The sequence below is a fragment of the Typopeltis vanoorti genome, chromosome 14 (assembly GCF_054136105.1).
Source record: "Typopeltis vanoorti isolate ZY-2024b chromosome 14, IOZ_Tvanoo_1.0, whole genome shotgun sequence".
Lineage (NCBI taxonomy): Eukaryota > Metazoa > Arthropoda > Arachnida > Uropygi > Thelyphonidae > Typopeltis > Typopeltis vanoorti.
In genome coordinates, this window is record NC_143562.1 from 68025000 (window position 1) to 68040335 (window position 15336).

Consider the following 15336-nt stretch of genomic DNA (forward strand, 5'->3'; position numbering starts at 1 on the left):
CAGCGTGACAGTGCTTATAAGAGAACCAGAGCAACTGCTCTGTCAAGCCATGTCCTGTTTTCAATAAACACGAACAACGAAAGCCACCAACATGAAATAAACTGGCCATCAACTTCAAACCTACACATCTCCCATGATGAAGTAGAGCGCCGCATTGTCGAGTCAAAAGAAATCACCTTGGACCCTTTTCACATGAATAACAATCTTAGCTATAATTTGGCTGACTCTTTCAACTCTACTATTAGATACTGGAGATCGCGTGATTCCACACACGCACAGGTGTACAACAATAGAACTTTAACTCGGACTGTAGTTCAAGCTCATAATAACTGTAATTTACAGTCGAATATTATGGCTTTATAATTGTATAGCTTTAGAGTGTGTCAATGTTAATTTCGTGTCTTTTAATATCTTTCTATGTTCTTATTGTCTGATGAAGTCATTCTTGACGAAACATGTTACGTTTTTTCCAAATAAATGTCATTGTGTTATAATTCTCGGGTTTTAAGTCAGTTAATTTAGAAAAATGAACATATCCCAACCCGAGTTAATAGTACTAATCATATATATATATATATATATATATATATATAGAGAGAGAGAGAGAGAGAGAGAGAGAGAGAGATTTGTTTCTGTTAGATGAAAGTAACTTACCGATTTCACATACTCTCTTGTAATTTGTAGGCATTCACAGTACCGTTTTCCATGAGGAAATAACGAATAGATAAAATCGTTCCAAAACAACGGGATCATCATTCGCTCCAATATAAATCCTTCCATCCTGTATATAAATAAACACATTATTGTTCTCGTAGAGATGTAAATTTATTTATTTATTTCAAATTATGCTTCTAGGACTAAAGGAACTGCTTAATTTAATTTAAACAGTTAAGATAATTTAAAACATAAGCATTTGGATTATAAGTATTCCTTATATTCATTCTTTTATATTTATTGATTACAGCATGCATGCAATGGAAATGAATTTTCCTTCCTGCAATTTGCTTTGTTGTTTTGCTGAGACCGTTGGTGAAATTCAGTAGCAAATTCTCATGATTTTCACAACCTTCTAATCTGGTAAAAATACAATGCAGTCTATAAAGTAGATTATTGAGATAAATGGAAATCTACGTCTTATAATATTTTAACTTCTACAGAGCAATGTTAATCCATATCCTTCAAATACACTAGATGAAGATGGATTTCAACACTCATTAATTTTTTTTTAATCATCATATAGCGATTGTCACTGGTATCCTTCAAATATCATAATTAGTTTCGAATTCCTGACATATACCTTCAGGGATGTACAGGGATTTATGATAATATTATGTGAAAGGTTACGTCTTTATTAATTTCCTATCAACAATTTTCCTCCAAATTAACCTGTTATCTTTTAGCACTCCAATATTATCAGATCCTATATTGTTGTCTTTTAAGGCACTTTTTGCTGTATCAATCCATCTTGGTCTTTCTCTGGTTTTTTTTTCCTGCCATCCTGGCAAAGAACACTTGCTTAGTTAATCTTTCTTCTCCCATTCTGTTTAACTGTCCAAACCATAACGTAACAACCTGAGATTAGATCTGCTAACATATTCCTTAAATGCTACAATGTCAAGTGCTTTAACAATAGCTCGTTTTTAACATGATTATGCCATTGATGCCGTCTGTTAAGTCCCCTAATCTTTCTAAGGATTCTCATAGCTATGATCTCCAGTCTGTGAACAAGAGTTTTATTTCTACCCCAGCTCTCAGATCGATAAGTAAATGTTGTTTACTTATCGATCTTGTATCGAACACTGTCTTGTATACATCTAGTTATAGTATTTTGACTAATCTTTCTCTTATTCCATATAAATGTATTCAGTTGACTTCCAACCATACCAGTTTAGCTAATTCTGCTGCCTATTTCCAAATTTAATTTGCCGACTTTACTAAAAATTGTGACTAAATAGCTCAAATATTTTACTTGTTCTAATAGAGAAATTCTTCTGCAATTCTTACATTCAGGTATTCCTTTTATTATAAATAAGTACTATCAGCACTCTATTCACTATCTAGAATTCGACCCTCTGACCAGGCCTTCTAAATTATGCAGTGTGACCATTGTAAACATTTTATACCTCCATATTTAACATTTCTGGTCAAATATCATCTACTCGAGCTGCCCTTCCTAATTCAGGTTTGTGACAGTTTTTTCTGCTTCAAGTACAGATATATATATATATTCCACATGGCATTCCTGTTGAGTGTTTTCTACCATCATCTGTCACTATTTGTTTCATTTAGCAATCGCTCAAAGTGATTACTCTCTATATCAAGATATCTTTATTCTCAGTTTTCATACTCTCTTTATTATCTCTAATCCCTTTTACAATACTTTCTCTTCAATTTCTGAGCTTTTTTTAACAACCTCCAGAATATCTTGCCACTTTCTTGATATTTAATTTCTATGTTCTTAACAAAATACTCCCATGACTTTTGTTTAGCTAATTTTCAACGCTTTACTTTCTGACATCTTGCATTTTTCTCTGTCCTCTCTAAGAGCACAAGATGATATACTTTCGATACGATTTCTTCTTTTCCTTGAACGACTGCATTTTTAACCTGCTGAGTCCGATGTTGTTCTCATTTTTCTATTCTTGCAGATTATCTCAACACACGCCTCATGGCTGAATCAATCAAAGTTTTCTTTACAGTTTGCCATTGAAGCTGCAAGGAATATTTTTTTGTTTTCAAACTCATTCAGTTTTTCTTGAATAATATTTGTGTATTTGAGTCTACAATTCACCTCTAAAAGCTGCTCAACTTTGATTCATTTTAAAACTTCCTTACACATATTTTTCAATAGGAAATTCAGTTTCATCCTGTTCAAAAGGATAGTGATCGCGTCCTATTTCAAATCCTTTGTTTACTTTTGCGTCCTGAACGAGCGGGAAAACGTCGCTATCAAATAATGACATAGTCATGAGACTTTTCTTATTCCTTGCCTCTTCTGTCCATGTGAATTTGTACACATTTGTATGTTGGAACATTGTGTTAGTAATACCTAGTCTGTCTCCTGAGCAGAAATCTAGCAAGCATTTACAATTATTATCAGCTTTGCTCTTTTCTCCAATTTTCCCCAAACATTTCCGTATGTCTGATAATTATTTCCTACTCTGCTCTACAAATCTCCAACAAGGACCAATGTTTCTTTTTTCGTTGTCAGCTTTCCTCTGTAATGCCTCGAAAAGATCCTCCACTTCTTCTGTAGTAGAAAGTTCTGTGGAACCATAGGCACAAATACGTCTCATTGTGCAGTTTCCCATTCTGACAGGGCCGGTCCTACCATACAAGCGAACCAAGAATCGCTTGGGGCGACAAAGTATTGGCGGGGGTGCAGATTGATTCGAAAATATTTGGAAAATTCCGTTATGTTGGCAGCTGAGGAAAATCTGCAAAGATATTCAGCTGGTAAGAGGGTGAAGAGGTTCCGATATATCGTTTGAGACATCGGTCTAAAAAGCGAAAAGAAAACTGAGCGTTTCCTTTTCCGTGTCTTAACATTCTCTCTCATTCTTTTCTTGAAATAATTTCTCTCACATTCTCTGATTTTTTTTTTTACTGACCTCTTAACAAAGTGACCGAACGGTGACCATAGACGATGGTTCAGGTCACCGACAACTTTTCCCTTTTGACAGCTTTTAATAGCTTCCAGATGTAGAGAACAATATGGGGAAGGGATACAAAGTGTGAGATTCGTGGAAATGTTTTAAGAATGTTTCTAAGCCTTTCCTGCAAAAGGGAAGCATTTTTAGGAGATTGTCTCATTTGGCCTGTCGTTCTCATAGCATCAGTAGTGAGAGTTCGTCTCTAGTTATTTGTGGTTGCATAATTCGTGTGTTAATTTCAAGAGGAATCAGATCATCCGATAATTAAATTTTGTGATTGTACGTTAACTAGATGTTAAAAAGTTAATTTTTCCAAAGCGGTTGGTTTCGACGATATCATCAAGGTTGTATTTGGTAAGTACAGTTAATTATTTCATGGTGTGGAATTGTTCTTGTTGTATTTCCGATCCTATTAGTAATATTTGTCTGAGATATAAAAGGATCAGCGACCTCAAGTAACTTAAACTGATTGCATATCATTTATAACAGATTTATACTTGCTTTTTAATAAATTAATTGCACAACTCGGTAAAAATAAACTTAGTGGAATGAAATTAACGGAGACCGAAGTATTTGATCGTTAGAATGACGATGATTGATATTTATAATTTTATTTTAAATACTAGGTAGGGTCCGCCTTTAAACACTCAGGGTAGCCCCTGAGTTTCAAAACGTTTAAAAAAATTGGCAAAAAAAAAAAAAACAAAAATGTTACAAACAGTCGTAAAAATATCTATAATAATATTACAATAGTATTCAGCTTTATATTATATTTTGATTTAATTATCATGAATAATTAAAATACTATTTCTACTTTGCAGTTGAACAAAAGATGCTTGGTTAAAAATTATCGGGTGCCCAATATCGCAAGAGAAAAGCTCAGATTCAATTAGCAATGAAAAAGCAATCCGGATCTTTATAAAAATTATTAAAAGAAGATCCAGCTTTGAGAGAATCCATGATAAGTGAAAATGTGGTCCTTGAAGACAAGAAACATGAGCCTTCTTTGCATATGTCTACGGGAGTGGTGGATACTGTGATCAGTTATGTTCTTGGAGATGATGGAATCGTTGATAATATGTCGGATCCTGCAACCTGACCATCTCTTATCACAGATTCATTTAGATTAGAGGCAGTTTTAAAAGGAACAGCAAAGCCAAGAACAGATATTAATTACCCTAAAGGTAATTAATATCTACGATTTACAGTTGCAAACGCCAAAAGGAAGCTGAGAAATGGAGAAGAAATTAATAGAATATGGCTTGTTTATTCACCCATTAAAACGCAGTATTTTGCTTTTTTTGTGAACTCTTTAGTTCCACAAAAAATTCTATTACTGATGATGGTTATAATGACTGGAGAAATTTGAGTCAAACGCTTAAAGAACACGAAACCTCATCAATGAACTTTGAATCACATAAAAAATGGATAGAACTCAAGAAAAGAGTATTTAGTAATAAAACATTAGATTCATATTTGCAAACCAATTTGAGTGCTGAAACTCGTCATTGGCAAGGAGTATTAGAAAGCGTATGCGCTATAGTCGACTTTCTCGGGCATCAGTGTCGCACATTTAGGGGCTCATCAGACAGATTGCATGAAAGCAACAACGGTAATTATTTACAATTAGTAGAGCTGCTGGCAAAATTTGATTCCGTAATGACAGAGCATCTGCAAAGAATAAAATCAAATGAACTCCATAATCACTATTTAGGGAAAACTGTTCAAAATGAACTAATACAGCTAATGTCTCTGGCAATGCGAAATAAGATAGTAGAAGATTTGAAGCAGGCGAAATATTATTCGATAATTGTTGACTGTACACCAGACGTAAGCAATATTGAACAGATGTCAATAATATCATGCTTTTTCAACATCAATCAAGGGACATAAATTTGTGAGCACTTCTTAAATTTCAATTCGCTAGACAAAACAACTTCATCAGAACTTACCGATGCAATTTTTATGGAACCTGAAAAGACAGGTATTCCCATAAGGTATTCCCATGCGCGGTCAAGGTTACGCCAGTGCTTCAAAGATGAAAGGCAGACCTTCGAGTTTCAAAAAAGAATACTTGGTGCAAATAATCGAGCGTTTTTTGTTCCTTGCCATGCTTACTCATTGACTTTTGTCGTCGATGATGCTGCTAAATCATCTCATATCACTATTTCATATTTTAGATTAATGTAAGGTATCTATGTTTTTATCAGTGGATTTACAAGACGGTGGTCTATTTTAAGTGAAAACGTTGATAACTTAACTTTAAAGGCATTGAGTGAAACTAGATGGGAAAGTTTCTAGAAGAGGCGATCAAACCTTTCAGGTTTCATTCCAGTGAAATTTATGGATTCCCTTTAGGAAATAAGTTAAGATTCATTCTTTGATCCAATTTCTCGACATGAAGTAGAAACATTGGAAAATCAAATGAAAGATTTCCGTTTTATTTGCTGTATCGTTGTCTGGTATAATATTTTAAAGACCATTAATTTAGCCAGTAAGTATTCGCAGGAAGAAAAAATATGCATTTCTCAAGTTGTTGATATGTTAAACTCAACCCTAGAAACCCTAAAGAAATATCGGTTGGACATTGCGATTGATCAATGTCTAGAAGAGGCCAAAAAGTGCCATCGTTGATCTAGAGGTCCAACCATTTTTCTCCGTAAAGAATCGTATTCGTCCCCGACGAAAAACTTTTAACTCCGCTCCTGATGAATCCCTAATTGATTTGAAGATGCAATTTACAGTAGATTTTTATTTCTATGCCTATGATGCAGTAATCATTTCCGTAGAAGAAAGAGTTATGCAATTAGATAACCACAGTAATTTATTCAGTTTTCTATATGATGTAAATAAATTAAAAAACCTTTCTAAAGATGAACTTTTTGGATCAACAAGAAGTACTAACAATGATGAGACTGACTTGGATGGCTCGGAAATGTTTCAGAAAATCACAGCACTGTCCCCTTTAATAAAATCAGATTGTACCCTGTTAGATGTGTTGCAATTCATTTTGCCAAATGATTTTGCTCCTAATATGGCAGTTGCATTGAGAATCCTGTTAGCTCTCCCAATAACTGTAGCGTCTTGTGAAGGAAGTTTCTCTAAATTAAAACTTATTAAAAATTATTTGAGATCACCTGTCGACTGAAAGGACTGGCAACTATCTCTAGATAGCACGGTACTCTTAAAAATCAAATTTGAAGATCTACTTCACGACTTTGCATCTGGCGAAGCACGAAAACAGAAACTCTTGTAAATATATATGTGACTTTTACATTGAATTCAACATAACTATATTCAATAGTTGTTATTTTTATTATTAGTGACACTTTAATATTATTATGTACATTAATTTGTTTTATATCAAACCTTTAGATTATTAAATACATGAAAATTCAGAACAATCAAAATGTAAGGTTTTTTATTATTGAAAGCATGAAATGTTGAATTTACGGAATCACTTATAAAAATGTACGTAAATGTAATATTAAATTTTTGTAACCTTTAAACGGCACCCCAAAGGATTGGCGTTTGAGGAGCAAAAATACCTTGGACCGGGCCTGCATTCTGATATTAGCCCACATCATTCTACTTGATGCCTTGCCAAAGTAAATTATTCACATATTTAGTGATAAATATTTATCACTAAAATCAGGGAAAAGGAATTACAATTCCTTTTCCCTAATTGTTGTTTTTCTGAATATTACATCTTGTATTTGTTGCTTACAAAATGCTCGGCTGTTTTTGTCTTCCTTGCTGTGGTAACACCTGTTATGTTGAACAGGTACTGTTCAACATAACAGGTGTTACCACATCTTCCATATCTTCTGCGAGTTCCATTTCTTTTCCATTGATGCTTCTTATGTTGACGATGACAATCTTGATCTTGGGTGAGGATCGAGTTTTAAAGAAGCATATTCCTTCACATTTACAAAATTTAAATCCTCTTTATATAGCATCTATAATGCCTACAAGTGAGAGTATTTTCTTACAGAATATAAATAGGTTTTAATTGTAAATTATTAAATGACATTTGTAACAAACTGAATTTACGGAATCACAGTGTTACGGATTTATGTTATTATATATACTGTTTTTCTGTTATTAACATATTAATGAATGGTGGTATAGTTCACACTTACATTTTAACGGCACGTGCATATTTCGAGGAAGGATCCATCTGTGCTTTAACTTGAATTCCCATTGCTGATTCTGTAAAAGAGAAATATGAACAACTGATACGATACTGTTCATTAGCAGAAGTATTAGAAACATAAAACATGTTTCAATATTTCTGATAATGAACTCTTCTTAACATCACTGACAAAAATAAGTAAAGTTAGGACCGTTATAAAGAAGCAAGAGGTGGCTACATTTTGGAAGATACAATATTACCACTATTAGATATTTTAAAAAATAGTTTTAAAAATCAGCGTTTATATATATATGTAATTAATTTTTTAACTTTGGGATACTGTATATTATGGTTACCAATATATATATATATATATATATATATATATATAATAAATTTTTTAACTTGGGGATATTGTATATTAGGATAACCAAGTTATTTTATAAACTTAGTTATTTTAACTCCTAATCCCAAATATGCAAACAATTAAGTTTGCGCCTGAAACAAAGTTCACGTCTAAAGATGGTACAACACCAGGGCAACTCATTGTAAAGGCAGGTAAAGCTCTGAGATCACTATTCTTAGTATTTTCCCATAACGTAAAGCACATCTCACTAAAAGATGTATACTGCAATGCATTATGGGTGAGGTCACTACCCAGATGTTAGATGTGCTTTACATTATGGGAAAATACTAAGAATAGTGATCAGAGCTTTACCACCTTTACAATGAGTTGCTCTGGTGTTGTACCATCTTTAGACTTCGACTATGTTTCAGGCGCAAACTTAATTGTTTGCATACTTCGGATTAGGAGTTAAAATAACTAAGTTTAAAAAATAACTTCGTTATCCTAATATATATATATATATATATATATATATATATATATATATATATATATATATATATATATATATATATATATATATATAGACGGCGTCAATAACCTCTATTTATTTTTAGACCACCTAAACAAATGCCACGAAAAAATCTCTTTCACCCTCGAACTGGAATCGGATAACTGTCTTCCCTTTTTAGACCTCAAACTTACCAGATGTGCTGAGAACATTAAAATCTCAATTTTTAGAAAGCCTACTCATACTGACAGATATCTTCATGCTTCCTCCCATCATTATCCCCCACAAAAATGTGGTATTATTTCCACTTTAGCCCACCGAGCCAAATCATTACTTACAGAAGAAACAGAAATTATAAATGAACTCAGTTTTCTTAAAAAAACGTTTATTAACAATGGCTTCTCTCCAAAGAAGATTGACAAATTTCTTTCCCCCAGGCACTCAACTACTGCTGAAGATCACCCTCCCCCAAGAGCCTTCATCTCCTTGCCTTACATCAGCTCTCTTTCACCAAAACTGGCAAAGATTCTCAAGAAATTTAACTTCAAAACGTGCTACACTACGCTTCCTAAACTTCGTTCATTACTTTGCAAATATAAACAGAAACATCTTCCTACTCAGTTTCCAGGAGTCTACAAGATTTCATGTGATTGCGGAAAGCCATATTATGGACAGACTGCTAAATCCATCCTTCTACGTTTGGATGAACACCGTAGAGATATCTCCTATAACAGGACTAGAGCTAGCGCTCTCTCTAGCCACGTTCTCTTTTCTGCTAACTCAGACGAAGGCCGACAGCACATTGTAAACTGGACTCAAACTGCTAATATCCATGTGTGCTACGATGAACTGGAAAGAAAGATTGTTAAATTAAAAGAAATTTCTCTAGATTCCTCTCATATTAACAACAGCCTGAGTTACAATCTCTCGGACGCACACGTTGCTTCTATTCAGTACTGGCGCACTCGCGACAGCGCGTAGTATTCGTTTGTATGGAACTCATACTTGCATTTTTTCAAACATGCTACTGTTTTTCACTTGTTCTGTTAGTACAATGTTAAGTCTCTGTAGTTTTTTTATGTACTTCTTTGAGTATGATACCTGATGATGTTCTTGTAACGAAACTAGTAAACTAGTAGTATCTTGTTAAATATATCTTGCCATCTTTTCTCTCGGTAATAGTCATTAAACGTATTCTATAATATTCCAACCGAGTTAAAATGAATTGTCAAAATATCAATATATATATATATATATATACGGTAAGGAAGGCAACGGGAAACTACCTTGCGTCACTATCTCCCTCGTAATCAGCTGCAACCCTCTCAAAGAGAGGAGCCACAGGATCAGATCAGATATTATATATATATATACATATATATAAGAGGAAATAGTTTGCCATTTACCATTTTACCTTTGAAACCGCAAATATTTTTATTCTTTACACCTTCCCGCATGTTGAGAATGGAGTGAAAATAATTGTCGTAACAGTAATAGTTTTGGAATTCGAATTTGTGAAATTGACTGTAATGATAATACATGTAGTTTCAAATTAAATAATGTTCGCATTACAAACTTTTGCGACGACACGTTTTACATCTGAAGTATTTAATAACTAGTTTAAAACTGCGTATAAAACAATTTATTATGAAGAATTCATTACTTACCACAAAGTATATCGAGGGTACATAAATCAGAATACTTTCCCATATTCACCCATTCCAAATGTGATGCTTCTTCTAATTTCTTTATTAATATCGCTGATTGTTCGTTGGCGATAGGTAGGGAATCTTTGATCATTTGAAAACCAAATGTCGGATTCAGTAGTTTCCTACGCGTTTTCCATTTATCTCCATCGCTGAAGGGGAACAAAAAAAAACATTGATTTATATAATCAAACTAAATATTTAAACATCATTAATTCAACTGTGTTATGTATTCGTATTAATATAACTGAAAAAAGCTTTAAAAGTATTGTAGAAGTTTATAGTTATTCACAGATCTAGGAAAGAGAAGTTTGTTTATGTATTCATTATTACTCAAACCACCTCTGGCAATCGAATCCGTCCATTCCCCATCCTTAAAAACTCCAAATTCAAATTTATCCCACCCCAACCCCTCGGCCTCATCAGTTTCCTGAAATTCAGTTACTTCAATATAGTGCACAGCTGGTGATCTCATCTTCCCAGAGTGCATCACCTTACGCGTGGCCACATTAAACATGGCCACACTCATTTTACCTATATTTCCAATCTGTTTAATTCATCATGCAGGATCTCCACATCACCTTCATTTATTTAGCTTTCTCTGGTTTTTCATTATTAGCAAACCTGAATATTTCCTTAAAGACATTATTTGTATCGCTGATGTACAAATGAAACAACGGAGGAGCAGGTGCTGAATCCAGTGGTATATCACTCAATATACAACTGGATATATAACTCTAAATTGTTCCGTAATATCTTCTCATCAGCCACCCTCTAATCAAAATCAATACATTCGTATATCTTCCCATTTGCTTCAATTTATGCAACATAGTTACATGTGTAAATCTACCAAATGTCTTTGCAAAGTCTCTTTATTGAACTCCATTGTCACTTTATTATAGACAGTAAGACGGACATATAGTAAATTAACAGAAAGCTCTATCCTTTACTAAATCATATTGCCCCTTATAACGTATCATATTCCTCCACACCCTCTAATGTATTCAGTCTCTTTTAACAATTTCTCCAGTACTTTAATAAACTCTCCTGTATACTAATTGGCGTATAATTTGCTACTTGTTTCTTGCAGCCTCCTTTACGTAGTGGATCTCTTTGTTTGTTTTTTTCCTTCCTTTTACTCCACCGACATCTTCCCAGTGCGAATGTTAATTTGTGTGATGTTAATTTCTCATTAATTAACATCACACTCGGCATTGCAATATCACCACCTGAATAGTACATCGTTGCTAAATGATTACTCAGTAGCTCAACTATTTTATTTGCATCTGTTATCTGCCATCAGCACTTTTTAAAGTCATGTATCCATAGTCATTTCACCTTATACTTGCCACATAGCGAAAGAAATATTTAGGATTTCTGCCCTCCAGATCAACCACAACATGACTACTTTCCCTAAGCGTATTTTATAATAATTTCGGTAGATCATTCAGACATCAGATAAAGCTTTCTATTTGAGAACGGATGTAAAAGTATATAAACTGTCATCACAATAAAAATTACTACTAAAAGTTGGATAGGTATATAATCGTTGTTTAATTTATTTATGCACCTCACTCCCCGGTTTTAGTACAAAGATACAAAGCACTTTGGTGACGAAGCAGCTATTCTAGCTTTGAAAACTTTCTAATGAATAATCGTTCAAACTTTTTCTTTGTATTCTGGTGATTGGACTGACCAGCAGGAGTTCTGAATAAGAGGAAATGTATTATGCTTAAAATCTTTCCTCTTCCCTCCTTCTTAATCTATCGAATGTATTAGCTTAATAGAAAAAATAACATATCAGTAAAATAGTTTAGACACACACACACGCGCGCGCGCGCACACACACACACACACACACATCCTTCTCTGCTTTTGTCAATGTTTTCTTTAGCTTATAAAAGCCGGATTTCTAAAAAACGTTTTTTTCCATTTCCTTTAGCAAATATAAGAAAGGCTAGGGGAGTGTTTTTCCATCATTTCAGTGTGGTTTTCCAGTAAATACAAGAAGGCCTTCGATATGCAGAAGAAAAAGAGTAAATGAAAGGAAAGATAGAAAACAACAGTGCAACGAAGTGACGCTTACGATCCGTTATTAAAAATTATATGATCACAAAGAGAAAACTGGAAACAGTTTTCTCTTTGTGATGGCAACATAAATCATATTTATTTTCATAAAAAATAGAGAATTTTTCCATCAAATAATTCATTTCTCCAATAATCCCATAAAAGTTGTTCAAAGACTGGTTAAAATAGATTGCCCATCATAAATTTAAAAGTGTTTTCTATAATTGAAACTAATGAGAAGATCCCAATAAACGTAAACCTTGCATTTACAAATTCAGACATTTATAGCTGCAGCACGAACACTCAGAACGTACAAAATAGATTAGATGTAATATATTAATCACGTAATTGCACAAAACGATAATCACATGCAAGATATGCTGATAGAAGGTAAATTATCACGAATAAATAATAAAAAACTGAATCTCAGAAATGCGAGGTTCGAAACAGTGGTTAATTGGAACTTATTTTTGACGTACATAATCCGACTTAATGTTTATGGCAGAGGTAAGTATCTTATTCAATGAAGAATATACAACTTTTATCGTCTAATTTACCTTACAGCAGACCTCGAAGGAAGGATAGATTTGTTAGAACAGGTTCACTGGAAGAATAATCTCATCATTCAGCACCGTTATTTTGTATTATCTTTTCAAATATATTTTGCATTTATGCTCTAGATTACTACACATTTTTAATTGTAGCTAAATACTAAACTCCCAAGAAAAAAGAAAGTTTGTTTAGGTTATTGAAACATACGTTATGCAATTAAAATCATTGAATTCAATGAAATTTAAATTAATACCTTGTGATCAAGCCATCTCCGATAAACTTCCTTATGAAATAGTATAAGACAGACTTGCATGTTCGCGTTTTTGAACTGAACAGTATCTATAAAGAAAGAAAAAAAAAAGTAGGTAAAGTATATAAGACGCAAAAATGAAAAATACTGCTTTCTTTCTTTCTTTCTTTGCTTTTTAACACAATGTGCAACGTTTTAAATTTAAGGAGGATTTTAATTTAATTTATTATTTATTTAATCTTCAAGAATAAAGAAATTAAAACTTCACAACAGAACATTTCGTACATATAAAAGTTCGTGAATTCACAAATCATATTTTTAAGTGAGTTACAAAAGATTCTACAGGATCGCATTTAGCTTATTATGACATGCCTTTGTAAACCGAAGAAGATCACAATTATTCACTTCAGGATTGAACTCGATTCATCATGTTTTGAACAGAGTTTTCTCTAGACGGTTATGCAATACTGATGAAATGAAGAGGCAACTTTCTTTCTTTGTCTAGGAAGAAACCAGGTAAAAAATTTCTTCAAGGATAAGTTGCACAATTATAATGTTTTTTCATCGTATGATAAGTTAGGTCTACTCATCCAGAGAGAAATGGTTTTTCCCTTTCGGAAAAGCCTAGTTTTTATCTGCTATTGAAGCAAACCGACAGGTTAACAGACATAATAGGCGCTAGCCTCCGAGATCTCTTAAGGCTATAACGGGACATAGCATAAAAAGTTGTAGCACAAGTTGCTGAATATTGAATTGGATTATACACTATTAACTTGAGAAAAAGATGACTGTCTAAGACATTTCAAAAATTGGTGAATGGAGGGTATTGATAGGGTGAACTTCATGGATCAGTACTTTATCTTTCTGTGTCCCTCAACCAGGAAGGAGTCTAAACCTATGCCCATTAGTACAGTGAGGGGATTGAGAAATTTGTTTCGTCTTATTATTATTTTATTTATTTTCATTAATTTTTACATAATTCGGAAATGTTACTGTAGAGGACAAATTTAAACTTTATCGAACCGTTTAAAACGTCTAAGAATGGGGGTGGTTTCCCACCGTTTGATGAAATTCATCACCACCTAAAGACAAACATGTATACTCATGGGCGGGATTCGAACCGGCAACTTGTTGGTTGAAAAGCTTAAACATTGACCAATGGCGAACTTGACCCATTGTTATCGGGCCTACCGTTATCCAGTCTTTTAATTAATGATATTGGAAAACATTTCACAAGGCATGAAACTGTTTGCCGTTGATGCAAAGGAATGTGACTGAAATGCAGTACTTGCAGAATGCATGCAGCTGACATGCTGAATGATTATAATTACAATATATTGAGATTATATAAGATACTGATCAGGAAAAAGGATCTTCGCATTTAAGTAGATATGTAATCAAAGGGCTATATAGCAAGAAATGTAAATAAAAATTAGGTGTTAATTGTGCTGAAAGGAACATCAGCATGTGAGGATGAGGAAGTCATTTTGCCACTTACCGTTAACATAACCTGACTTGGACAGCTCAAGTCTGGTCTCCTGATTTCCAAGGTGATGCCGACACAACCGAGAGTGCTAAAGTTAGCATCGGAACTGAGGAATAAAGTAGATGAGGGCAAAGTGAGGATTTGTGAGATACAAACGCTAACAAACAAGAAAAAAGAGGAGAATGGAGAGGCGATGAAATCATCTACCCATTTTCCATTTCACCCACGAAAACTGAGAATGAATGTAGTCATGAAAGGAATAAGAGCACATGGTCTGCTTGTTTGGATGATTTGCTTTTAGAGGTCTTCAGGGCAAGTAATACAAATGAACTCAAGAAACAAGTATGACAAATGGTGTGGGCAATATGTGGCCTCCTTTGAACAGTCGTTAAATGTATGGAGGACTCTTAAAAATAAACAAAACAAATGATTTTATTGAACTCTCTCTCTCTCTCTCTCTCTCTCTCTCTCTCTCTATATATATATATATATATATATATATATATATATATATATACATATATATATATATATATATATACAGGGTGTTCGGGATAAATTTGACAGTTTCGTAAGGAAAAAGAAAATCTTCTTTGTATCTATTAAATTTAATGAATTGACAAAAAAACA

General features: G+C 33.5%; 1 protein-coding gene across 1 annotated transcript in view; it reads right to left on the minus strand.

Annotated features, from left to right (window-relative positions):
• The window catches only part of LOC150099571 (cytochrome P450 4V2-like), a 64994-nt gene that overhangs the window by 17471 nt on the left and 32187 nt on the right, over nt 1-15336 (minus strand). The window contains exons 3-6 of the mRNA XM_090403461.1: nt 13224-13309; nt 10313-10503; nt 7796-7865; nt 655-781 (exon numbers count right to left, since the gene is read on the minus strand). Of these exons, the coding sequence (XP_090259587.1) occupies nt 655-781; nt 7796-7865; nt 10313-10503; nt 13224-13309 (474 nt within the window). The remainder of the gene's footprint in view (nt 1-654; nt 782-7795; nt 7866-10312; nt 10504-13223; nt 13310-15336) is intronic.